A 24,707-nucleotide genomic window follows, 5' to 3' on the forward strand; every position below is an offset into this window, starting at 1 on the left:
TAGTGGTTGGTTTGGAGGGGTTATTGCAATGGTGATACACAAAACATTTCTGAAAATTTTCAGAGCTGTTTCACCAGCTCTTCATGATGCTAATCCAGAAAGCTAATACAGATGTAGCTTCTTTGCTCTCATCTGTCTGTTTTAAAATGCTTTTGAGTTTCCTATATCCTAAAAATGTTTAATGAATATACTGGTAAAGTAGTTTGGGTTTTTTTGTTTTTGTTTTTTTTTTAATTTTTGATAAAGATGAATTGATAAATCTTAACAAAAGTCTATATTTGCAGCTGTAACACAGTTCTGTTACAAGCAGGTGACTGGTCGTGTTACAGGTTGAAGAGCAAAAATGTGCTTTATTTATATCTTGACATTTGTTTACTGTTCTGGGGCTTGCATTGCAGTATGGATCCATTGCATAACCTTTGCTTGAAAAGGATCCTTTTATCTGCTCAGTGTATTAGACAGAACCTCCTTATTGGATATGGGTCATGGGACTTGAAGTACTAAATAAGATACAGCTGCAGTAGAGCTGAGGAGGGTGACAGGATGGCTGCTGCCTTGGGTCACACAGTGGCCAAAGCTCTTCTGCCTGTTTGGTGCCACTGAATACTGAAGGATAGAGGACAGAGGGTTTTTTTGTGTGGCAGTGTGGTTGGGGTCTCCTGTTTTCTTTATGATCTTCTGTTTTGAAGAAAATAGTTACTAAACAAAGCCTTTTAAGACACGTGTTTTATATACTGCCTGTGCTGAGCTCTAGGGTAGCAGAGTTTGTTGCATAAGTGTCCATTGTACATTTCTCCAGCAGACACTGTGATAGAAGTGTTCACAGAAAAGTATTGTATCTCCTTTAATAGATATTTGTTATAATTATTTAATACACTGGCAAAAGCCACTGAGGTCTGATTTGAAGTTAGTGCCAGGCATTTTAAATGAGAATAAGATTTCTCCATCATGTCCCTAACTGCAAATGAACAACTATGGCTGTATATTGAAAGAGAAGCCTAGGAATTAACATGCATGACTTTTAATTGAAAATACATGAGAGGTTTGTATATGCTGTTTGTTTCTTCCCATTTTGCTGTGATCTGATAAGTGTTGGGTAGAGCAGTTACTCCAAAGTTTACTCGTGGAATTGCTGGAGAAGCTGAGGGCAGGTCCCTCTCTGTGCCAGTCCCTGCCCTGAACTTTCTGGCTGTTGTCAGTGGCAGCAGGAGCTTGCAGGGGCAGAACCTCTGGGATTCTTGGGAACACTTCAGGAAGACCAGCTCCCAGCCTGGATCCATGTGCTGCTAGATTCATTAGTTTGCTTTCCCTTATCATTGTGTCTTATCACTACAGTTCCTCTAAATTGATTGCCAAAACTTTCCTAAGGCAGGAAAGTTCTCTTTTTTTGTTTCTTTGGTGGTTTTTTTCCTCTCTCCTCATTCTTTTCCTCCTCCATAAAGGAAGAGCTGGGGTCCAGGAAGCCAGGTCTGGTCCTATGAAGGCACCTGCTGTGGCATTCAGGCACTGAAATCCAAACAGCTGAGGCAGCGTCAGAGCATTAACACTTCTGTTTGAACCATGGTGCATATTTTATCTGCCTGTAAGATATGACTGTTCTTACTGCTCTGGGCCTCTCTTGCTCATGTTCTTCTGGGGCTGTAGTTTTACCACGTGTCTTTAGGGCCATGGTTCAAAGTGCATTGCAGAAGCCTGAGGGAATAGTGAGGTACATTTTATATCTGAATCCCAGAGTACCATCCTCAGTGATTCACAACATGGATTTCTTAGTATGTTAACAGTAGCACCAAATTAGTGTCCCACAGGAAAAGCTGGTTCTAAGCTCACAGTTTTGGATCACAATAAGATGAATTTTCTAGTGAAGAGTGAACTTTGTGAGCCTTTAGCAATTGGGAGGTTGATTTTAAGTTTATTTTGATGCTGACACTATCAGAGGAAGAGCACAAGCTGACAGTTCTCCCCTCTAAATCAAAGGGAGTGCATGGGTGGGTGTTCCTGCATCTTCTTTGAAATTTATTCAGTAGCTTGTGATACTCTGCATTTCCTCATGTGACAAGAATATCAGTCCTCTCTGTTCTTGCAGAGTTTGAAAAAGATGAGGGCTGGGCAGGGATGGTGGTGTTAGGTATTCTTGAGAGGGGAAAAAGATAAATTGGACATTTTTACTTTCCGTGTATGGTTTATTTTATTACCAGTAGCTGAATGCATGTTAATATGTATTTACATGAATAAGCAAATAACTTCATTCTAAAGGAATTCTGCATGCCTGTGCAGATCAAATGCTTTTTAACATTTTCAGAAAGTACTTCTCTTGCATACTTCACTGATCCTTTTTGTATTCCTCACAAAATAACTAAGGAATCAATTACTTCTAGTAAAAAAGAGCCCTTGTTTCCTATCCCTTTTCCAGCTCCAGAGGGAAGAACTGTTGCCTTATCTGTTCAGTTTGCAGTGGTCAGACGAGGCAGGCTCCCAGCATCTGCTGGCCATGTGTGTGTCCCTGTGAAGTGTTCAGACTCAGAACTGGAGTCAGAGCTCAGGGGAAGGCCCACACTGCTGCAGGGGATCCCTGGCTCTGTGTGTGTGATGGAGTCAGAGCTCAGAGGAAGGCACACACTGCTGCAGGGGATCCCTGGCTCTGTGTGTGTGTGTGTGTGATGGAGTCAGAGCTCAGGGGAAGGCACACACTGCTGCAGGGGATCCCTGGCTCTGTGTGTGTGATGGAGTCAGAGGTCAGGGGAAGGCACACACTGCTGCAGGGGATCCCTGGGTTTCTGTGTGATATGGAGTCAGAGCTCAGAGGAAGGCACACACTGCTGCAGGGGATCCCTGGCTCTGTGTCCCTCTGATGGAGTCAGAGCTCAGGGGAAGGCACACACTGCTGCAGGGGATCCCTGGCTCTGTGTGTGTGTGTGTGATGGAGTCAGAGCTCAGGGGAAGGCACACACTGCTGCAGGGGATCCCTGGCTCTGTGTGTGTGTGATGGAGTCAGGGCTCAGGGGAAGGCACACTGCTGCAGGGGATCCCTGGCTCTGTGTGTGTGATGGAGTCAGGGCTCAGGGGAAGGCACACACTGCTGCAGGGGATCCCTGGCTCTGTGTCCCTCTGATGGAGTCAGAGCTCAGGGGAAGGCACACACTGCTGCAGGGGATCCCTGGCTCTGTGTGTGTGTGTGTGTGATGGAGTCAGAGCTCAGGGGAAGGCACACACTGCTGCAGGGGATCCCTGGCTCTGTGTGTGTGTGATGGAGTCAGAGCTCAGGGGAAGGCACACACTGCTGCAGGGGATCCCTGGCTCTGTGTGTGTGTGTGTGTGATGGAGTCAGAGCTCAGGGGAAGGCACACACTGCTGCAGGGGATCTGCCCCAGCTGGCAGGGCTGCCCTGGCTGGCCTTGGCTCCAGGTGCTTCTGTCTGGGCTGGGCCTGCTTGCTCACAGCTTGGACCCAGTCTCTCACCATCAGTACTTTGTGGCAGAAACCTGGCCTCTAATTTGCATAAGTGCATTCCATCACCTGCTGAGGGTAGCAGGGTGACCTGGTTAAACACCAGGCATACCTTAAATAATGGCTGTCAGCACTCTGCCTGCTGCATAAGATGGGTAAATCCTGCCCTTTAGGCTCCCAGTGATCAGAAAAGACTCTGCCAGCCAAAAGCAGTCCAGCTGTTGTGTCCCCATACCTCTGTGAGATAACTTGCCTCTGAAGGACAAGACAAGATGTGAATTCAAGAATTTTAGTGTGTTTTTACAGAGTGGAGTTTATCCTGGAGTACATCACCAGGATTAAATGCTGCAACTGTTTGTAAATTTGCATTCAAAACAGTTGGGTTGTTTGTTTCCAAAAGCTGAATTACAAAGCATAACACTGTCCAAGCGAAGAGCAATAAATTTCACATCAATGGGCTAATTGTTATACACTTGCTTTTAAGATACACAGTAAAGCCATAAATTCATATAAAGTTATTGCATTTTGTCTGGAAGGTTGCCCATAATACTTTCCAGGAATGACAAAACAGATATTTCTCACAAACATATTTGTGATTTAGTTGGTTCTTAGAATGAAATCTTTGGTTTCAGATGCTTGTTTTGATTTGTCTAATAACTGGATTTAGTACCAGTCTAGTTAGGTTTCTTTTGATTCTGTACAGCTAATGATGTGAAAAACAGAATTGGTCTAAAGAACTTACTTCTCACTCTCCTTCCTAGCTAGAAACATAATATTTATGGGCCTCAGAGTCGTAATTGGCAAGATGCATTGAAATCCTCAGCTTCAAGAGGTGCCAACAATTTCTTTGATATTTTCTCTGTACTTTCTCCCATTCTTATTGTAGTATTGTGAATGTTTTGTATCTTTGTTGACATTGTTCTCTAGAAAACCAGAGGATACGTCTAAAATTTCTAAAGGCCTTTAATTCCAGAATCCATTATGCCCAGGATCTGGAGAAAATTAAAATTGATAGCTTGAGGAAGAGTCTTAAGGTTGAAGGCTAATGGCTGAAAGACAATCTCAAAGTTACATTAATCTGAGAGTATGATCAGAAAGTCAAGCAAGAGTTAAGCTCCAAGTAAGATGGGCAGCACATATGGTGGATGAAAATTAAAATGTAGTGAGTTTTGTCTGTTCTTCTGCCAGGTGGTGACAGACACTGGTGCTTTCACATGACTAAGATTGCCCTGACCTGACACATACCTTGTACTCAGGGTGTCTCAAGGATTTGTGTTACTCTGCTGCTGTTGTCAAAAGCCTGAGTGAATGTCCAGCTCCCTCCAAATAAAATTTGCTGTTGGATTCAAATGGACTTCTGTTCTTCCCTGAAAAGCCATCAATAGGCTGCAAAAATTAGGTTCATGTGTGATAAACTCAAATCTAGTCAGAGATGACCTGCCAGGTATCTAAACAGGCCTAAAAACATTAATTCTGGCATGTTCAAAAGGGAACATATGTTTTACTACACTATTCTAAAGAGCAGCTGGACTGATCTTTCTTTGCTTGAAAACAAAAAGATGTGGCTGCAGGTTTCTGGTTTGGCTTTTCACTGCACTTCCAGGGAGTGGGGAAAAGAGAACTAAAAACAACATCCAAGAGTTGACTCTTGACAGACAAAAGCAAACCAAACTGCTTTGAAACTGAATTGGTAGTTGATTTGCTTCCAGTAGTAACAATTTGGTTTAATGCAGCTTTACTAGGTTAGTGTCATTCCCAAACGTTTAAATTCAGAAATGCAGTTGTTTTTAGCCAAGGAAATATAAACCCAACTTTGGGTTTCAGATGGGGGCGTGTGCACATGTTTTTTTGTTTGAGGGGGTTTGTTTGTTTCTTTTGAGAAACAGAATTTGTGACACAAAAAATCATGGTTTGTGGGGGGAATGCTTGTGTTATGAAATTCATGCGAACGATCACCGGACTCTGTGCTGAGTCCAGAGTCATTGAGTTTCCCAGACCAGATGTTTTCAGTCCAGCAGAGTTGTTGATGCCAGGCTCCTTGCTATCAGCACGTGCAGTGGCACATTTCAAATGCAAACTGATCCTGAGCTGCCAGGGCTGAGCCCAGGAGCAGCACCCACGGGTGCCCGAGCCCGCGGTGCCACTTCCATCCCAGTGCTGTGCTGAGCACAGCAATCATCTCCCCGGAGCCCTGGCTGGCCCAGGTGCTTCTCTGAGGTCAGGTTTGACCTCACATTGCAGCCAAGGTTCCCCGGCTGCAGCTGTGAGCAGAGCAGGGGATGCTCAGGTGTGCAGGGCAGTGCTGTGAGCCCTGTGCCCAGTCCTGCTGGGAATAGCCTGCTTAGGGCTCTCCCTTCCTGAGGAGGCCCAGACAAATCTGTGAAGGGACCTCTTAGCTATGTGATTGTTCTCTTTTGTTTGTGCTCTGGACTCAAGAACCCTGTGGTGTTCTTTTTCCCCTGTGGGGATCTTTTCCACCACGTGCAGGAGCTATAGATAACTGTGGGGATCACCACTTTATTACAGCTAAATACAAGCAGTTGGTAAAATGGAAAGGGAAATGGCATGCTTGGAATTACTCCAGAGAAAGAGATCAAATGAATACTCTGGCTGAAGGAATGCCTTTTATTTATTGAGGAGCTAAGAGCAAGCTTGCTATTTGGATAGCCTTTGTGGATGGAAGTTTTGCACATCTTTGAGATCCTTATTGCTCTCAGTATTTGCCGTGGTATTAAACTTCCTCAAACAGAAGGCCCTCAGTGCAGAGAACACCTTTTCTTTGCCCTGTGGCATCTTCTGAACTAGCAACACGGTGAGTTCCTGCAGCACCTGCCAGACCTGTGCCTTTTCTGAGAATGTTGGGAGTGTGTGAGAACATGAATTCCAGCAGTGCCAGTATGCACCACGCAGCATGAGCGGAATGAGAGCCCAGAGGAGCTGTGGGCAGCTCTTGTGTTGAAAGCCTTTTAATGCTAGAGCATTTGCAGGTCACAGAACCTGCTGGAGGCCTGCTACACAATCCCTGCCCTCCTCCCCAGCTTCCATGTAATGAGAAAGCACAAGGAAGAAGCATGAGTGGAGTCTTTTTATAACCTTCCAAAACAGAGCAGCTCCTCCTGTTTCTTTTGGTCTGGAAGTGCCATGAGCTGCACACCTGCAAGCTCCTTGGAAGAGGGTGGGCTTGACTGGGCTCTCCTCAGAGCCTGTTTTGGATTAATCCTCCTCTGAAGGCTTGGTTCCAGCTATTCTTATTTGTTCTGTACTCCAGATTTGCAGTACTGAAATGTTCAGGATTTAGCCAATGATCATATTGCATTTGTGATGAGATTACTAACTGTGCACAAGATGATTTTTCTCTCTTTTGGCCCATCTAGACTTCTCTCTAGAAAGTGAGAGTCCACTTAGGAATAATGAGGGTATGTAGTTACATAATTACATGCTGGGGTTTTTTTCCTTGAACAGTGTTCTGCTTAATTTCAGCATAGAGTTGATTCCACAAGGGAATAGAATTATGACTGCATGAGCAAGTGCAAATCTACCATTTCCTAATTTGTGAATGCCTGACTTTTTTTTTTTTTTTTTTCCCAATCTAAATACCTTTCCTGCAATGGAGGAGTTTTTCCATTTTTTTTTTTTTCTGTGTGTATTTAAAAACTTTCCTGTCAGTCCCTCCATGAAAAAGATGCAAAGTACAAATGTCCCTTCTTCCTTGAAATAAAAAGCTCCTTTTCTTGTGCCTCTTTTCTTTTGGACACTGCACAGGAGTGTTAAAGATTAAGGAAGTTAATTTGCTTGCTTGTTTTCTGTGTGGCATCTCTGCATTCATAATTTTTTGACAAATCTAATACCTCAGCAAATTCTTGTCTTACATAAGGCATTACGGAAGGTCAATTTAATCAATTTTTTTTTTTTAATATCATACCCTGTGATTTTTCCTGTTGGGGGAAAAAGAATAACCAGTTTTGTTTAACCCAAAGTAAAGCAAGGAAGTGCTCGAACCATGGCTGCAAAATTGTCAGGTTTTCCCCTTCAGAAGTACAAGTTCCTGGATTCCTGAAGGGAACAGTTTAGGCATATAGGACCAATTAAACTTTCTAAATGCAGATGATTGGAGCTAATTCACATTCTCAGGACAAAAGCAGTTGTGATCCCAGCAGGCCTGGGAATTTCAGTTCTTGGAGAAATGCAACTTGCAGTAGTGGCAGTGAGTGATCACATCAGGTTTGTGGTGATCCTCAGGATGATATCCTTGGTGTTCATCACCAAAAAATCTGGCTTGGCTAATTCCCAAGAGCTCAATGTGTAAATCACTCTTGCTGTTTCACTTGGAAAGCATTGGGGGTAATGTCTGTTTAGGTGTTTCCCCTACTCTCCTTACTCTTATTTCAGATTATTTCTTTTCTTCCTGTTTTTCTGAATAGCTCCTGACATCCCTAGGATTGCCCAGCTGGCACACGAGCAGCCATCACTGGCATTTACACTTCAAAGTGTGTAAGGCTTTCAGTGTATAGACTGAGATATAACTTGTTTGCACAAAGGAAGCAAATTCTGTTTCTTGATGTGGACTAGATTCAGAGTAAAAATCTCCAGTGTGACACAGAAGGAGAAAGACCCCAGAGCTGCCCTCCTGCTCTGCACCCCTTCCTGAGTCTCCTCAGTGATTTCATGCTGTGTGTTTGCTCCAGCTGGACACTGCCAGTGGCCAGGGCTCTGCACATCGTCTTGGAGTATTTCTGATCTAGTCTTTCTGCTCTGTGTGCTTTGTTTCTTTGGCTGTGCACAGTGCCTTGCCCTGCACTCTCACTTTGCTGGCACAGCTATTTTTTTGGAGCTGTACTATGACCTGTATCAGGGAAGCCATCCTGCACTGCTTTTTTTTTTTTGATGGATGGGGTGTGAGCAGAGGAAGGAGATGGAGCTGGTGAGAACACAAACCCCACCTGACAGAAACAGCAGTGTCTCCTTGAGTGGGGCCTGTGGCATTATTTCCTTTGAATGCAAACTATGAGCCTGCCCAGCTCTCTTAAACTGCTGTTGGGGGACTTATTACAAGAACGTGTCAGAATTTGGTTTTGTGGCTGCCTTGTAAGGGCACAAACTTGGATGCTTCAGGTAGTATCTGAATTTTGCACAGGAGCTTACAGATTCATGATAATATGCCTCAGAACATGAGCAAGTGCAGCAAACAGCTCTGAATCATGTCTTGACTTCAGCTCAGCTGAATAGGGTACAAGTTAGTAGGGACTTTGGTGCAAAAGGCTTAAATTAAATAATCTTCCTACTCCCCACCCCCAATTGGGCCCACTACATTGTGACACATATTTTGTAAGACTGTGCTTGAATCAATGCTAAAAGCCATGGTTTTCATGCACCAGTGGAGTGCAGATTTTATTTTTTTTAAGTCTGCTATTGGAGTTTTGTTTTGTTTTTTGTTTTAGCTTAGTGTATGTATGCCATGTGCTGTGATTTAGCATATGCTTTCCAAACTCTGTTCTGTGCTTTTTGTTGTTTCAGCGAGATTTTATCTCCTGTCAGCAAGCTCCTGCCAAGGTGTGGTGACTGACAATAGGTCGATGTAAACATTAACAGATGAGCAGGGGCAGGATGTGGCTGGGCAAGGCCAGCAGCAGGAACCTTTGCTCGAGTGCAGGGCATGACCCCAGCGCCTGCAGGGGCTGGGAGCAGGCGACTGCCAGTGCCCTGCCCAGGAGAGGGGGAAGAGCACAGCCAGCCCAAGGGCATCTGCCAGGAGCCTTGGGAGCACGGGCATGGGCAGTGAGGGTGCAGAGAACAGCAAAGCTGAAGGGCTGGCAAGGCAAGGACAGCACTTGGAAGCATTTTGAAGGTGTTGCCTCAGAAGGAGCTCAGTGGTTGGGGTACAACTCCCTTCAGTGCAAAAGAGGGGTGAAGAGCTGGCATCCCACACGTTTTAAGCTGGGCTACCAGTTGCAAACTTACATGCTTCCCATCAGATTGCACTGTCTTCTTGGTACATAGGAGATTCAGTCATTTAGTGCAGTGAGTGTTTCTGGTTGTTACACTGCTTGAAAGCTTCCACTAGAAACTAGCGGGACAATTCTTTACTTTCTGTCAGAACTCCCTTCCAAACTGTTTCTGTTAAACTTTGGAAGCTGTGCTCCTGCTGCAGCCATCTCACCTGGAAAACCCACCAGGGCACAAGCAGAATTGCTGAGCTCTCAGGGGTTGGGCTTGGCCCATGCTCAGTGGCAGCTCACTGAGTGCTGTGTGCTGCCTACTCGCAATTCTGCAAAGTGGGGAGAAAAGCCAAAAACTCTGGACCAGTTAGTAATTCCATCAGATGAGACTATGAGAGATGAGGCTTTTTTGTCTACTGAACATTTAGTATGTTAGGTGGGGAAAGGGCTGCATGGAAAAATTTTCACTCAGGTGATGGATGGAATACCCCAAAGTTGCCTATCTTTGTTGGCAGGGAGAAGAGCAATGTCATTCCACTTCACCTACAGGAAAATCCTGTAGGAATGCAAGCAGGAGAGAAGTTTAAAAGAATAAAATTTCCCTGCTGATCCCTGCTGCCTTTAAACACCACTCAGCTGCAAAGAACTTTCTTGTGGAAGTTTCAAGTTATGTTGCTCTGAAATGTGAATTTTTTAAAGGAAGTTAAAAACAGATGGATGAGGTGGAGTGGAAGGTAAAAAAATATGGTTTTGCAGAATACCAGTATATGTTAAGATACTTCTTTCTGTTGCTTGCATAAAGCCTGGAAAGAAGCATGAATCACAGTAATCCATTTAGAGACAGATAGATACATATACACGACCTGTTACATCTCTTGTCTTCTTCCTGCACCTCCTGACTTGTCTCCTGAGCTCGCTAGATCAGCTATCCACCGGCGATCCCCCAGCGCTTACTCACCTTCAGCGCCCGTGCTGCGGGAGTCCTGCCGGGAGTCCTGCGGAGCTCCGGCCCCGGCTCTCCCTGCGCCCGGCCCGGCCCGCGGAGCTCCGTGGGGCATGGTGGCGATCCCCGGGCTGCAGCTGGACTCTGCTCCCTGCAGAGGAGCTGCTGCCGCTGCCAGCGGCTCCCTCGGCCCCGGGGGGAGCAAACTCTGCCTGCAGAGCTGCCAGCTCCAGCCGGAGGGGCTGGCCTGCCTTGGTGCTGCTGCCTCTGCTCGCAGGCGCTTCGGAGCCCCGGCCGAGCTGGAAAGCACAACTGGAGAATGTCGGAATTCAGCACATCCCTCTGGCTGTCCTGGATTGCCCCAGCCCCTGCCAGGGGGGGGGTTTCAGAGATCTTGGCACAGTGCCCAAAACATCTGTGGCTTTGATTATGACCCATGGAAAAAATTACCAACCTTATATGAGGATCTGCAAGCCATGAAAGTCTAAGTAGAATAATAATTAGTTTCTCACAGGGTGAAAAATAGATTTTTGGGGTTTTTAGAATGTGGGTTCAGGGGGCAAGATGGAGGAATCTGGGGGTGTCCAGCCTTTCTCCTTTTTCTTCTTGGCCTCCATCTTCTGCTGTGATGGTGGCACTTTTGGATTGGTTTAGAGTAGAAGCTCACTGTCTACCTTAGGTGATGGGTATTGGGAAGCTATGGTAAATATTGCACACCTAGTTTTCAGTATAAAAAGATAACACCACCCCGGGGCAGGCAGAGTGCCTCTGTCTGACCTGCTGAGCGGACCTTGGCAGGCCAGAGAAAGAATTTTATAGATAAGAAACAATAAACAGCCTTGAGAACAAGAACTGAAGAGTTCTGACTCCTTCTTGGACAGCTGGGCTGGGAAAAGAGACTTTCTGACCCATCTTGGGGTCACTCTGAGCCGCTAAAGCCCCAAGAGGAAAACACAATTCTGAGCTGGAAAACACACTTCTGTTTAATTGCAAAGACACTTCCAGCTTTGGGAAAGCAAGAAAAGGGAGGGACAAATATTTGATGTTTGTGTCCTGGCCCGTTCCCCAGAATCTTAGGATTAATCTAAAAAATAAGATTTCGTAAAATCTAGAGGTGCAGTTCATGTCACTGCTTTCTTTTCTAAGTCCCCTTTGGATGTGAGATTGGGGTTACCAGCACTGTGTTGTGTCTCCCGAACAAATGGTGAGGTTTTACGAGGTTGGGAAGCTTCCACATGTACCTTTGCCTTCTGTCCCCTAGGGCCACTTTCCATCAGTCTCATTCCATTTCCTAAATCAGCTGGGTCCCCACGTACTTTTTACTCCCCAGGCCTGCACATGCAGTTAGAGCAGATTCTCAGTGTTCTCACTCTCAGAAAACAGGTGCACAGTATCTCATGCCTTGGCCATTTTCTCATGCTGAGTGCTTAGAAGAACTGATTTGGGTAAAATTTTTCATTCAGAATTGTTTGGGGTTGTTTTTTGTTATGAAAATGTCAATTGAAAGTGAGATGTTAGGGAGCTAAGATTGCAAAAGAAGTCTGAGCCTTATATTGTAGTTTTTCTGTGCTGGTAGGTACTGCAGTTGCTATCAGAAAGCTCTGTGTGACTGAAATATTGATAAATTTAGGCAAATGTTTTAGTATTTTGCTGCCTTAGGGGGTATAGTAAATGAAATAATTTAAGGTGTACAAAGACCAGGGAATAGACTCCCATTGATACTTGAATGGATATGAAATCAAGTTTCTGCTGTGGTAGCAAAGCTTTATCTGAAAAACATTTCCTTCTTACTCTGTCTTTAGAAGTATTAGAAGATTGTAAATAAATGGAGGGTGTGTGTCTTTCTAAAGTATGTGTAGTCTTTTGTTTTAAACTTGTCCTCTTCTTATGAAATTAAATTGCTTTTGGCTGACTTATTTACCTGAGGAGGGTGATCACAGTGTAGAACTTCTTTTCTTGCATCTTTTCCAGGCACATTATCTGGAAAATGTGAAAATGCACTGGCTACATTTTGCTTTTTTGTAAAATTACGAAACATGAAATAAAGCCTTGGAAATGGCTCTCCAAAAGATGTAAGTTCAATTTTACTTTTTTGTATGAAGGATTGTTAAGGATCTTAATTGTAGCTACATTTGTATGTCTCCACTGTAAATACGTGACTAACAATTCAGCCTTTTAGTGACTCTAGGGTAAAGTTTAGTATAAGAGCATTTTTCATGATCCTCGGTGTTATTGTAAGTAATTCCAATTTGCCAATATTTATTTCTGTTTAATCAAAATAAGACTTAGTTTTTATGTTACTTTTAAAAATTTTGTAGCATCTCATGTTCACAATAGCTTCACAGGGTCTTTGGTGACTTTTAAGAGCTTTTGTTTGTTGTGTGGTGTTCCTTGTTTTTCCTGCTTCCAAAACCTGTGTATCAGTAGGTTTCATTCTCACAGGCTTGTCCTCTTTTGCTCTGGTGGCCATGCATTGCTCCAGGTACAGGACAAGAGGAGATTTTGCCTTTTGAAATGGGTTACTGGCTTTTGTTGATCAAAATACTGTCCTGATAACAGCCTGCCTGGAATGTTTGATGACATGATTTAAGACTTCCTAAGATAGCAAAGTGAGTCAGGAACAGTTCAAACTGGAAAATGGAGAACAAGCCCCCAAACTTCATTGACAGTGTTAATGCTTATGTCTAGAAAGTGTAAAAAATTGTCTTCCAATAGAATTTACACTCCTGAAGCTGTGAACTTTCTCTGAAAATCCCCTTCCCCCTCTGATCTTGGTTATTTGCTCAACTATCTAGTGGTTTAAAACAAGACCTGTGTTCTCATGGAATTGTGTATGTGTCAGTGTGTAAAAGTAAATGCACTGTAACTTTACAGCTTCCATAATATGGAATAATTAACCTGGGACAAAAATACTTTGAAAGAGAATTAGGGAAAAGGGGGGGAAACTAACCTATTAATGACATTTGCAACATGACAACAGAAGTCAGTGTAGCCCTTTGGATTTCTTTCAGCTGTGTTTTAGATAACCTTGTTTTGCTTCTCACAGAGGCCTAATCTTGCAGAGCTAGAACTAATGCAGAGCAGCTGGAAGTAGTTAAAATTTGGAACCACTGCTGATTTGGTTGCATTCTCCAACATGACCAATCCTCAGTAAGTACCATGTGATCCAAATGACTTTAAATGAAAGGGAACAGGCTGCTACCCAGAGGAGAATGTTGTGACATCCTGGAGGTTTTGTATTTGTCTAAAGATTGTGAATTAACAGAAACTACATGTTGTAAGCATGTCAGATGTGCATTACTAACAGCAGTGGCTGAAAACTACTATGTTATGTTATTTTCAGATCTGTCTGTTTTTCTTGCCACCAAATCTGTCTGCCAGCACCAGTCTGTTTGGTTTTCTTTTCAATCAAATCAGATTTTATTTGTCATGTAGCCTAAGAATACAGAAACTCAGTACTGTTGGAGGAGGGAAGGTTGCACCATCCCATTTCCTGTTTCTTTTATACTACTGGAAATTGGATCATTGCATGCTATTTCATGCAAAACTGAGCCAGCTTGGACTTATAAAGGTACATGTCCACAGAATGGCATTAAAGGTGAAAATCAAAGAAAATTCTTGCTAAAATTAGCTTTTATCTCTGGGTTTCTGATTTCAGAATCAGAAGATTCTTGTTTACAGAAGAATACAGTTCTGTTGGAAATTAAAGAATCTCATTACTTTCCATTATTAGACATGAATAAAATAAAAGCTTTTAGGTTGTTCAGATACTGCTTCCTTCTACCTTCTTTTTCTGCCACAGTATGACACAGCTGCAGCCTTTCCCTGCCAAATACTCTACATATAACAGCATTTTACTTTCTTGGTAATTCTGGCAGCAGTTAGTTCCTTTTAATTCAAGAATAATGTCTTCCATCTGAAAGAATTAGTCTAATGGTGAGACTCAGATCAGTGGAAACTTTTGACATAGAATTTTAGTTCCTTCACCCATATCCTTAAATGATATCCTTATACAAGATGTACCAGTTAAGTGGTCTTCTAAAGTAGCCTCTTATTTTTGGGGGAAAAAAGGAACTGCTAACCAGGTTGCTTAAACTGCTAGAAGATTTTAATAAGCTTCTTTAAAATAAGATGCAATTTTTGCAGTCAAATAACACAGGGTGCTAGGAACTTTTTAACTATATTCCTGTGGAAAAGGAGTATCTTTATACCTGCTGTAAACCTCTGACAGTAGCCTGAGATTTCTTCCAAAGTTACCAGGCTCCCCTAGAAGGAAGCTGGAGGAGTTTGTGCCTGCCCATCCTTGGAATCAAACAGGGCAAGCAGCTTTGCTGGGTGCTGCAGAGATCAGCCCTTGCCATGCAAGCTGTGTCCTACTGCCAAGTCATCCAGTGCATGCACTAATGGGAACAGATAAAATTCCTTCAGAAGTAGTATCTTGTTCTAAATGTGGGAGACATACACATTGTCAGACTGTTTTTAGCTGCATGGATTTCCCTTTGGTGTTTGTTGGCTGCTGTAAGAATACCTGCTCAGATTTAGAAGCTGTACATAAGGTTACTTAAGATAATCTTTATGGAGGAGGCCATAATTCTTCTGAATCACTGTTCCCTTTCAGTGCTATTTTGAAATGACTTTAACAGAATGATCCTTTTTAGGTGAGTGTAACAAAGCTGCCACCCATCAAAACTGTTTGAATTGGTATTCAAATCTGCTGGAAGAGGGGTCTAACTGCACCTAGCAGCTAACAGTTGGTTTGTATATAATAATTAAAAAGCCTAGCTATTCATTGCTCACCAATCTAACTTAGAAAGCAATGAGTCTTTAGTTGCCTTCTTTCTGTTTTGCATAAATATTTTCCTTTTGGGCTTATGCATTTTTTCTCTGTTTGTTTATACACAGCCATTTCTATTTAGTGCTTCTCAAGCAGATTCAGCAGAGTGAAATGTTATTCTCCTGTGTGAGGTTTCTGTTGATTGCAGTGAGATCTGCTGGAGTTTGGAGAGATTTGATCTGCCTCGTTAATGACAACACCTCCTCAGTGACCTTGCAGAGGCCTTTTAAGTTGTTGGCTCTTTGGGATTCCCTGAAGTTCTTGTCTCTAACTTCCTTTTACTTGCTTGTTCATTTCTGTTTCTCTCTGCATGTACGTGTGTTTCTTACATTTCCAGGCCTACAATTGAAAGCAGTGTTTCAGAAGTTGAGATCATTTCCCAACAAGTGGAAGAAGAGACCAAAAGCATTGCTCCTGTGCAGCTTGTTAATTTTGCTTATCGAGATCTACCTTTAGCTGCACTTGATCTGTCTGTGGCTGGGTCCCAGCTTTTGCCAAATTTGGATGAGGAGTACCAAAGAGAAGGGTAAGTACAAGGGGCAGATTTTGGTCATTTTTGTAGTTTTAGCTTCCAGGGCTTCCATGGCCTGTAAAACAGCAAGCCTTAAGCTGGAGAAGTGCAGCCAGTTGTCCTTAAGCTCTATGTAAAGTTATTGTCACAGGATGGGAGAGACCTTTTCTAATATCTCTAATCTGGGCTGGTTCAGAGCTGTTTATCAGTTTAAGTGGTTCATAGCTACTGTCTGACCACAGTCTGGAAGCTTTATCTCAGGAAAAAACAGAAGAAATACCTGGCCTGTCAGACAAGCAGAATGGTCTGGTGAAAGCTCCTTGAGAATGGTGTTTCAGGATGATGAGAGGTGGCTGCTGTACATCTCCATGTCTGGTACTGCTGATTCCAGGACAGGGAGTGTACTTGCCACCCAGTCATTTGAATTGTATACTTACTAGTGTGAGAATGCTGTCTTTGGTAATGTACACAGTATATACATACTGCTCCTGTTTCATAGAACAGCTCCAGGGTCATTGCAATGAAAGATCTTAATCAGTTCATAGCATGTGCCCAAACATAGCCCAGTGTCAGATTATGTAGCACTGTTGTCCTACAGGACATTAGAAGTCATCCTTGGCCTGGTTCAGGCTTGAAGTGGCTGTAGGTGGACTGCTGTACTAAATTCTTTATGAAAGATTTGGGTCAGCTGGAGAGAATCCAGAGAAAGGCAGTGAGAATGATTAGAGGCTCAGAAAACTGCTGTGGAGTACTGATTGAAATAACTGTGTTTCACATGACAAAGAGACTTTGAGGGGAGCTTCCAAGAGACTTCGGTGAGGGGGGGAGCAGCCTGGTACTGATCTCCGTGATGTTTAGGGCAAGTAAAAAGCTTGAATTGCTGCAGAGAGTGGTGAGGGCAGCCAAGTGCTGGGGTGGACTTCTGGTGTGTGTGGGAAGGAGGGGGATAGAGGTACAATTGCTGGATTGCTGATCAGGAAGGTGCATTTGCCAGGAATGATAACACTGTGTTAGACATCCCTTGGGACAGAAATGGGCTGAGTGCTGGGGCCTGCCCTCCCTGCTTCTGTGCCTGCTCTTCCCTTAGTGTCACACTGAGCACACAGCTACTCCCCTGTCACTGAGGTCCAGGGAGAGCCCTTCCCAGTGAGCCACAGAGAATGCTTGCTGCTGGAGACTTTTAAAGGCTTTCTATTAGCCTCCATTTATTAACAGCTCAGTACGTTTCAACCTGTGCTCTGTAATCAGCAGAGACCTGCTTGATCTGAGCTCAGCAGGTATTCTGGGTGGTACTCAGGAAGCAAGATGTGGGGAAGGCTCTTGCCTTTAATTGCTTTCCAAATTGGACCTTATGAGACTTCTCCAAAAGGCTGTTACTCCAAACAAGGGGAAATACATTTCGAGTAGGTTATATAAGATCGCTACAACTGTAACATAAAATACCCTGCATAGCAAAAGAGGCACTTGAAAATTAATTTAAGTATGCAGGTGTAATCCTCAGGCTATTTTGGTGCTGAGTCAGTACCAGTTTAGTTCAAATATGCATTTTTATAGATTTTTGTGATCTGAAACTCAATTCTTCACTGTGCCAGAGGGCACTGGTCTCTCACTATAACCATTTGAGAAGCTTTGTAGTCTTAAACATGGAAATAGGCTTGTCATTCTTTTCCTCAGCAGAGATCTTTCCCTTCACTCAGACTTCTTTTGTGGCTTTGTAAGTCTGAATGGAAATGAGCAGGTGCCCTCCCCACCTCCCAGCTGTAGAGCACATTCTCTGAAGAAAGTTCAGAGCTTAAGTTTGGACATACCAATGCATTTTGGCTAAGTGTGTTCAGCTTGTGGGAGTGGTGGCTTCTTCCTTTCAGAAGCATCCATGACAACTGATGCCCTGAGAAATTTAAGAGCAGAGCTGGGCTTCACAAGCCCAGCAGCAAAGTAAAACACTATCCCTGTGCCACCTCCTGGCTTGGGTGGGAATGTGTCTGGTTTTATGGATGTGGTGTCATTTCTTTCCCATGGCCTTGTTCATTGTGAATGGCTTCAATCCCAGTGAGGAGGAGGTGGGGCAGGTCAGAGCAGTTTGATCAGGGACTGGCAGCCACCTCTGCCTTAGGTGCAAAGAGGGGGATGTGGGGAGGGCAGCACAGCAGGTGGCAGAAAATGGCAGAAATCCCTGTAGTTTCTGCCAGCATCCATCTCTGAGGCTCTGTTAGCCCAGTGCTGCTGTGCAGAGTGCAGGTGGAGATACCAGCAGGCCCTGCTGATGGCAGGGAGGAAAAGATTCCCTCCCCTGGAAATCTGCCTTTTGTTGCAGACTGCAGGTGTTACCTTCTGCATGCATTTCCCAGAGAGTGGCAGGGAGGATGGCAGCCTCATGTGTTCTCTGTGGCTCTGATACTCTGATGTGCAGCTGATCCAGGCAAGCTGCAGTTGTTCTGATTGCACAGGGCTGCAGTGCCTGTGCCTGGATGGTTGTTACAGGCTGCATCTCTCCTCAGCCTTGTTGGACAACACAGTTGCTCACAGTCAGCAGCTCCTGGGTACTCTGGGTGGTCACCAGTAAGTCTCCATTTCCTTGGAGGAGAAAGAGACTTCAGGCTAGGGATGAAGCAGAGGGCAGGAAAGGAGTCTTCTGATTTAATGGTTTTGCTCTGTGCACCCCAAGGAGCACACAAGGTTTTCCTCAACCTTTTCTTCTCTAGGGCTACAAGGTGTTCAGGGTCCAAGCACAAATTTGACCGGTTGCTCCCTGGGGGAGCTTTTTGTTTCATCTGAGGGAATATTTCTCTAAATAAAGCTGATATTAATAGATGATCAGGAATAGGTGGGTCATAACCCTCGTTGTGTGCCTGGCAACTCTCAGATGGCATCACACTAGCCACCCCTCCAACAAGAAAAGAAAATAATGAGAAGGAAAAGGAAAACGAAAGGTGTGGTCTGTCTTTGCTTTGTTAGACAGACCATATGAAAGCTGCCATTCCTGTGGCTTTAATACTGGAATAAAGCTTTACTTTGTGCAGTGTGAGAGATTTGCCTTTTCATATGAAATTCTCAGGGCAGTCAGTTCCTGCCTGTTGGTGTTGTTGAGGGCATTTTGTGGACAGTTTGAGCTGGTTTTGTCAGACATTCAGATGACAATGCTGATCCCTGTGCTAAGCAAGAAAGAAGGGACTGCAGGTTAGAGGCAAGTTATGCCTGTCCCTGATGTACACCTGAAAGTAGTGAAAGGGTAATCAGGGAAGAAAAACCTTTCTGCTCTACCTGAAACCCTCCAACAAAATACAAAATGTGTTCTCCTGAATTTACTGGAGTTGTGGTTGTATTGAACTCAGTTTGCATGAAAAGAGTATGCCAGCATTTCCTGAAGGAGCCTAATCACCCAGAAAGGTGAGATGATTTTTAAATATTAAGATTGCTTTAAATGCCACTCTTAGTTTCGTTTTTTTCCAATCAAGTACTCTGTTTTTTCAAAAAATAGTTTCTCTCTTCTGCTTTTTTTGCATCAAGTCCAATAAAAGTGATGGAGAATAGCAGAAAAACTGACAACATGCTGAAACATGGAGAAGGAAAATTTTCTATATTTTCTTTAAGTTCCAGTTAATAGGTATCAGTCACAATAAATTATAAAAAAATTGACAGATAGTTGCACTACAGAGTGTATTTTGTTGTGTGAATATGCAGGTAGACAATCAGCCTTTCTCTTGGTGAAGATCTGTGTTTATTGGAGTTGAGAAACAAGGGGGAGAGATGTACACCAACTTTTTAATTATTTGTGGTATTTGTTTTAAATTGCAGCTCTTGAGTTTTAATGTTAGACATTTGAAACACGAAAGTGTTTTCAAATCCTGTGTTTTACATCAAAACTGTAAGGTTTGTGAGTTCACAGTTAATGCAACTCACTTGACACTAGCTGTAAATAGGCTGTTGGAATTTAATAATTTATGATCATCTGTTCATAGCCTTAGATTTGTATGGTCACAGCTAGAAAGTGCATTAAACAGTGGGAATATCAAAGTAAACCATAAGGAGAGAGAGAGAAAGGAAGGGAAACCAAAAGTGAACAGAGGTTTACAGAGGTGCAGACGTTAACACAGAGAAGAGTTGGGAGCTCTCATTTGAAACTGGTTACAAGACTCTGCTGGTAAATGTGCTCACCCATCCTGGGGAGAAAAAAAGTCTGTTCCTTCAGTCTGTCTTCTCTAATTGTACCAAGTAGCTGCTATTGTTTTGCTTTTCAGATTAATCTTTCAGGTGTTACGTTGGTTCTTTGAGGTATTTAACTTGTGCTTTCTACAGAACTTGAAGTTGCTTTATCTAAAAGATCAAGTTATCACATTTCTCTTGTTTTCTGCTTTCCTTGTCTTTTTCTGGTGGCGTAATTAAAAATAGTCCGTTTTCTGAAAAGTTTTCTGCACCTCTGCAAATCTTGGATCTGGAATAATGGTGAATAAGGAGGTCCAAGCCCAAGATGAAGTGCAAGGGTTTTGGAGGGCACAGCTATTTCATGTAGCAAGCAAGCTCCTGTTTACAAAAGTGAGTTGAAATTTAGTTTCAGCTGCCAGTCATAGTCTGAATCCAGAAAGATGGTGCAAAATCCCAACGTGAGGATGCAGTGAATGAGACTGTAGTGCTGATGTGTTCTTTGTGCAGCACTTTATCACTGCTGCTCTCAGTGCTGTGGTCCAAAACAGACCTGCACTGCAGCAGAAAAGGAGCAGTCAGCTCAACAGAACCTGCGGTGCCCAGTTCTTCAGTAGAGAAAACGTGAAATTCTGGGCTATGTTAGAGGTGTTCAGTGATTTAGAAATTTCTGTTTCGGTACACAGCCTTTTAAGTGTTTCTCTTGGTAAATTTTGTTTTCCACAGTAGCTCACTTCTGTGTTTATCCCAGTACCTCAGTGCTTTGAGTGTGTCCCCCCCATGTCTTTGCTCAGTTGGTAGAGAGAGCAGTACTGTAAGTAAGACAGAGAAGTCATTCTCTAGCTCAGCGATTTTAAGAGTTTTTTGGTTTGGAGATATTTCTGCATTTTTCCAACAGAACTTGCTTTGCCCAGGCAGTTTTAAAGGATAGAAATGTAGCATTTGTAGCCCACAGATGACTGTTTGCAAAGCTCTTTATTGGAGACTGGAAATTACATGAGTCTAATTTATCTGGCTTGACAGTGGAATTAATTGTCTAAATTGGGGAAGATATGACTTGGGGCAAATATTGAAATATGGATAAGCCATAGGACAAAGAGGAAATGTGAAAAGAGGAATATTTGTCTGGAAGGCAGGTCTGTAAAAAAAAAAACAACAGCTAAATGCTGAGCAGCAGTGTAAAAGCAAATGAGATCTTAGGATTGCTTGGGAAAAAGAGCAGAGAATAAAAGAGAGGCTGTTGTTGTGCCTCTCTATATATCCACACTTTGTCCACATCTTGAACACGAGTGCAGTTCTGATCCCTGTCAGAAAGAATGTGGTAGCTACAAAAGAACTGGAAAAGAATCAAAGAAAAGCAGAGATCAAAGATGTGATGCATCTTCCATTGGAGATGACTGTGTAAACCAGGACTCTGCAGGCTGGGTCAGAGAAGGCTGATTGATATTTGATTGGTATCACAAAGTCTGTGACACAGAGAGGTTAAAACAGGTTTGACACCCACACACCCCCCTCCCAATACAGTCTCTAAGGCACATAAATAGAGTAAAGGCCAGTTCCAAAGAAACAAAAAGAGTTGGCTCTTGGCACAGAGGGCAGTAGATGCCTGAAGCCACTTCCAGTGGCTGAGAGCAGCTTATCCCCACAAGGGGAGGTTGAACATGTTTGTGGAAGAGAAAGTCACTGAAGTTTACTAAATACAGCCTGAGAAAACACATCTGTCTCAGGAAGCGACAAAATGGAAAAGAGTTGGATTCTGTGAGAAATGTTAAGGGATTTGTATGTTTGCTGTGTTCTCAGTCTTCTTGAGACATCTGCTCGTGACCTGTTGGAGACAGGGTGCCAAGCCTTGGTTCAGTATATTTTAGTATGGCTGTTCTCATGTTTCTTAAAGGGAGATTTTGAGGCTGATGTTATATTGCACTAAAGATTTTAGCATAAAAAAGAAAAATCTAACAAGCAGTTTTCTAGTGAGAGGAGTAAAAGGCCAGGTGATCACTGGATGTCTGTGAGCAAAGGGTGTGACACACCTATAAAGAAAGCACAAATGATCCTAGAAAGCTTCAAGTACTTCAGATAGAGCTGGGAAGCATTCATGTAATTAATTAATTAAGCCTACTGTAAAGTATTATCTGCTGCTCCCGTTGTGTGTATTGACATGCAGAAGAGGCTGCTGGGGTAGTTACAGCAGCTGAGTGTCTGTTCCACGAAATGCTTGGGCTTTAATTGAATTCCACACGTGGCTGCCATTGCTGTGTGCAGGGCACCATGGACAGACTGCCAGCTGGGGAAAAGACCTCACCAAGCAAAGAATAACATTGGCACGAGAATGAGTGTGGATAAACTGGCCGTGGGTGACTTTGGGGAGAAAAGTGGGGGAATCTCTCTTGCCATTTGAGCAGCAGAGTTTTGCAGGAGTCTTCCAAGAAGTGCCATGGGGTTTGAAACAGTACAAGTTTTAGGGCTAAAAAGATGAGAGTGTTGTCAACAGTTACAGTTGTGTAGTTAAACCAGGTTTGCAGAAGTCCATAAGAGAGGTGCAGAGCTGTGTGTGTTCCTTGCAGTTCCTGCTCCAGGCCTCCAGCTGCTCCCTGCTGCGAGGCTCTGCTCTCTGGGTTGGCTCAGTCACACTGTATTGTTATTTAGCCTGTGTTCCTGCCACTTCCTGACCATGGCCTTTCTGCTGCTTCAGATAGCAATTTGGATCTCATCCACCCTTCTGTTTTCTGATCATAACCATCTTGTGAGGTGCAAACACTTGCTGTTTAGCCAAAAGAAAGAAAGAAAAAAAAGACAGGAAAGGATATAATGCAGATTTTGGGGTGTTTGTTTACAAGCCCAGAAAATAGAAACAGTGACAGCTGTTAACAGCTTGAAAAAGCTGTTTGTAGTGGTTCCTTACCAGACAAATATGTTCAACCTTTACCAGTTTTGCCTTATGTTCTTTTTCTCCCAAGCTGTTTATTAGTAAGGCTAGCAGGATGATGACAGATTGGTTTTGGATGAAGCCATGTGTGAAAGTATCTTTAAAAAAAACTACCCCTGGTAAAATTCCACTAAATATATTTTAATGTCTCAGAACAAAGCTTTACAGCTCAATGTCACCAACAGTTAAAAATTTCCTGTGCCAGTACGTTTATTTACTTCATCCAGGCATTGCAAGAAAGGTAAATAAAATATTTCTGAGACAAATTAGCTGAAATACCTGAAATCATGCAGGGAAGTTTTCCAAAGTCACACTTGTGTGTGAATTCAAGCAAACACAGTCAGGACACCAACAGAATGTGGGCTTATTCTCTGAACAGAAGAGGGGGCTTTTTTGCTAGTTTGTGGGGTTTTGGCAATTTGGAGTTTTTTGTTTGGTTTGGGGTTTTTTTGTCTGAAGTGAGGGAAAAAGGTCTTTTACTTGTCTATGGTTAGTATGCAATCTCTTCATAAATTTATGAGCTGTGTAAGTTATATTTTGGTTTGTTGGGTTTTTTGAAAATTCTGTGTAGCTGCCTTTCTAATCTGAGCTTAAAATTTTAAGTGTAGCTTTGCAGTGTCACAGGTGAAATGGCCAGAATTTGGAAGCTAAGTTCAAACCCACACTAATTCTGGTGAGGGTTTGTTTTTCTCTAAAACCAGATTTCTCTGAATAGATGAGCCCTTGCCATCAGAAGGGAGAGAGAGAGAGAGGCTGCAGTGCTAGAGCAGGTTCCAGAGGTGAGGTCTGTGTGTTAGGGGTCAGCCTGGTTGTGAATGTGCCAGCCTGCAGACAGGGCTGTGCAGGTGCTGATCACCCACGGGCCAGGTGGTAACAAACTCACCTTGGTGTAGCAGGTTAGATAAAGAACTGAAGGTGGTTCTCCAGTGCTTACATTTCAAATCCTTTTGTGTCTTTGAAATAAATTTCTGTATTTTATGAGTATGGTAGAGGTGGAAATGGGCCCTTGAGCTGCACTTGACCTCTTAAGCTGATTGCTTTATCAATTGTAAATTGGTAGTTTCATTCAGAAGCTTTTTAAAATTGATGTTAATAACATTGAGTGATAATACTGAACAGACAGAATAATGCCATGTTATTTAGGATTCTGTAAGTAATTAGCAGCTTGAGTAATAATTATCATGGTTATGTGTATTGTATGCTAAGTATTACAGTTGGCTTATTCTTACTGATGCACTTGGTGGATTTGAAAATCTTGACTTTGCAGAGCTTTTAGAGATAGGTACTTGGGCCCTCTACTGATGATTCTGTGAATAGGAAAAGCTGCCCTGCAATATTAAAATACTGGCATAATGGGTCTTTTGGAAAAGGGAACATAAATGTAAGCAGAGACTAGAACTAAAGCCTGTTCTGTTTAAACAGAGCCACCCCCTCATTGTTTTTAGAAATAGCTAAAAAACCCTCAACCCTAAGCCTAAAATCATAGTTGCATTAAAACCAAATTACCCTGGTTTGAGGTATGTAAAATAAAACCCATTAAAAGATCAAGCAGGCAAAAAGACACCTATCCCAATGCCTTTTTTTACCTTATATTTTAACACATCCTATTTGAAATCCATTGCATTCCGTATTCAGGCTGGAGCCATAGCAAAGTTAAACCTAAGGGCAAGTTGCTGATAGTAACACTTGTCAAATCTTCTCTGAAGCTTGAAGAGTCAGTTGAGGAGGTCGTTTACAGTCAGGCAATCAGGCAATCTGACTACAAGTGGTGTTGATGTGCTTAATTCTGAGAAGCTGCTTGAAAGTGTCAAGTCTCTGAGCACTGCTTGGCATCGCTTTCTCCCTCATTTGTGAGTATGTAAGAGAACATTTTGTGATGTTTTTCCAAGTGTTTGATTATAGTGTGAGTTACTGAGTCTAGAGCTGTTTATTAGGAATTGATCAGTATCACCATATCTTCTTGTACACCTCTG

The 24,707-nt window shown here is 43.0% G+C and overlaps 2 protein-coding genes across 4 annotated transcripts in view; one reads left to right on the forward strand and one right to left on the reverse strand.

The window, feature by feature from the left end:
* The window catches only part of NRG4 (neuregulin 4), a 46,905-nt gene extending 36,312 nt beyond the window's left edge, over nucleotides 1-10,593 (reverse strand). Inside the window, exon 1 of one of the 2 annotated variants that reach the window (XM_059857888.1) lies at nucleotides 10,339-10,593. In XM_059857888.1, the coding sequence (XP_059713871.1) occupies nucleotides 10,339-10,438 (100 nt within the window). In that variant the 5' untranslated portion in view covers nucleotides 10,439-10,593. The remainder of the gene's footprint in view (nucleotides 1-10,338) is intronic. The other variant, XM_059857889.1, reaches the window with a different exon arrangement.
* The window catches only part of TMEM266 (transmembrane protein 266), an 86,810-nt gene that overhangs the window by 14,660 nt on the left and 47,443 nt on the right, over nucleotides 1-24,707 (forward strand). Inside the window, exons 1-4 of one of the 2 annotated variants that reach the window (XM_059857882.1) lie at nucleotides 9,896-10,114; nucleotides 12,295-12,395; nucleotides 13,370-13,473; nucleotides 15,495-15,683. In XM_059857882.1, coding sequence (XP_059713865.1) covers nucleotides 13,460-13,473; nucleotides 15,495-15,683 — 203 coding nt within the window. In that variant the 5' untranslated portion in view covers nucleotides 9,896-10,114; nucleotides 12,295-12,395; nucleotides 13,370-13,459. Of the gene's footprint in view, nucleotides 1-9,895; nucleotides 10,115-12,294; nucleotides 12,396-13,369; nucleotides 13,474-15,494; nucleotides 15,684-24,707 lie in introns of those variants that run through there. The other variant, XM_059857883.1, reaches the window with a different exon arrangement.

Source organism: Haemorhous mexicanus, chromosome 13 (genome assembly GCF_027477595.1).
Source record: "Haemorhous mexicanus isolate bHaeMex1 chromosome 13, bHaeMex1.pri, whole genome shotgun sequence".
Classification (NCBI taxonomy): domain Eukaryota; kingdom Metazoa; phylum Chordata; class Aves; order Passeriformes; family Fringillidae; genus Haemorhous; species Haemorhous mexicanus.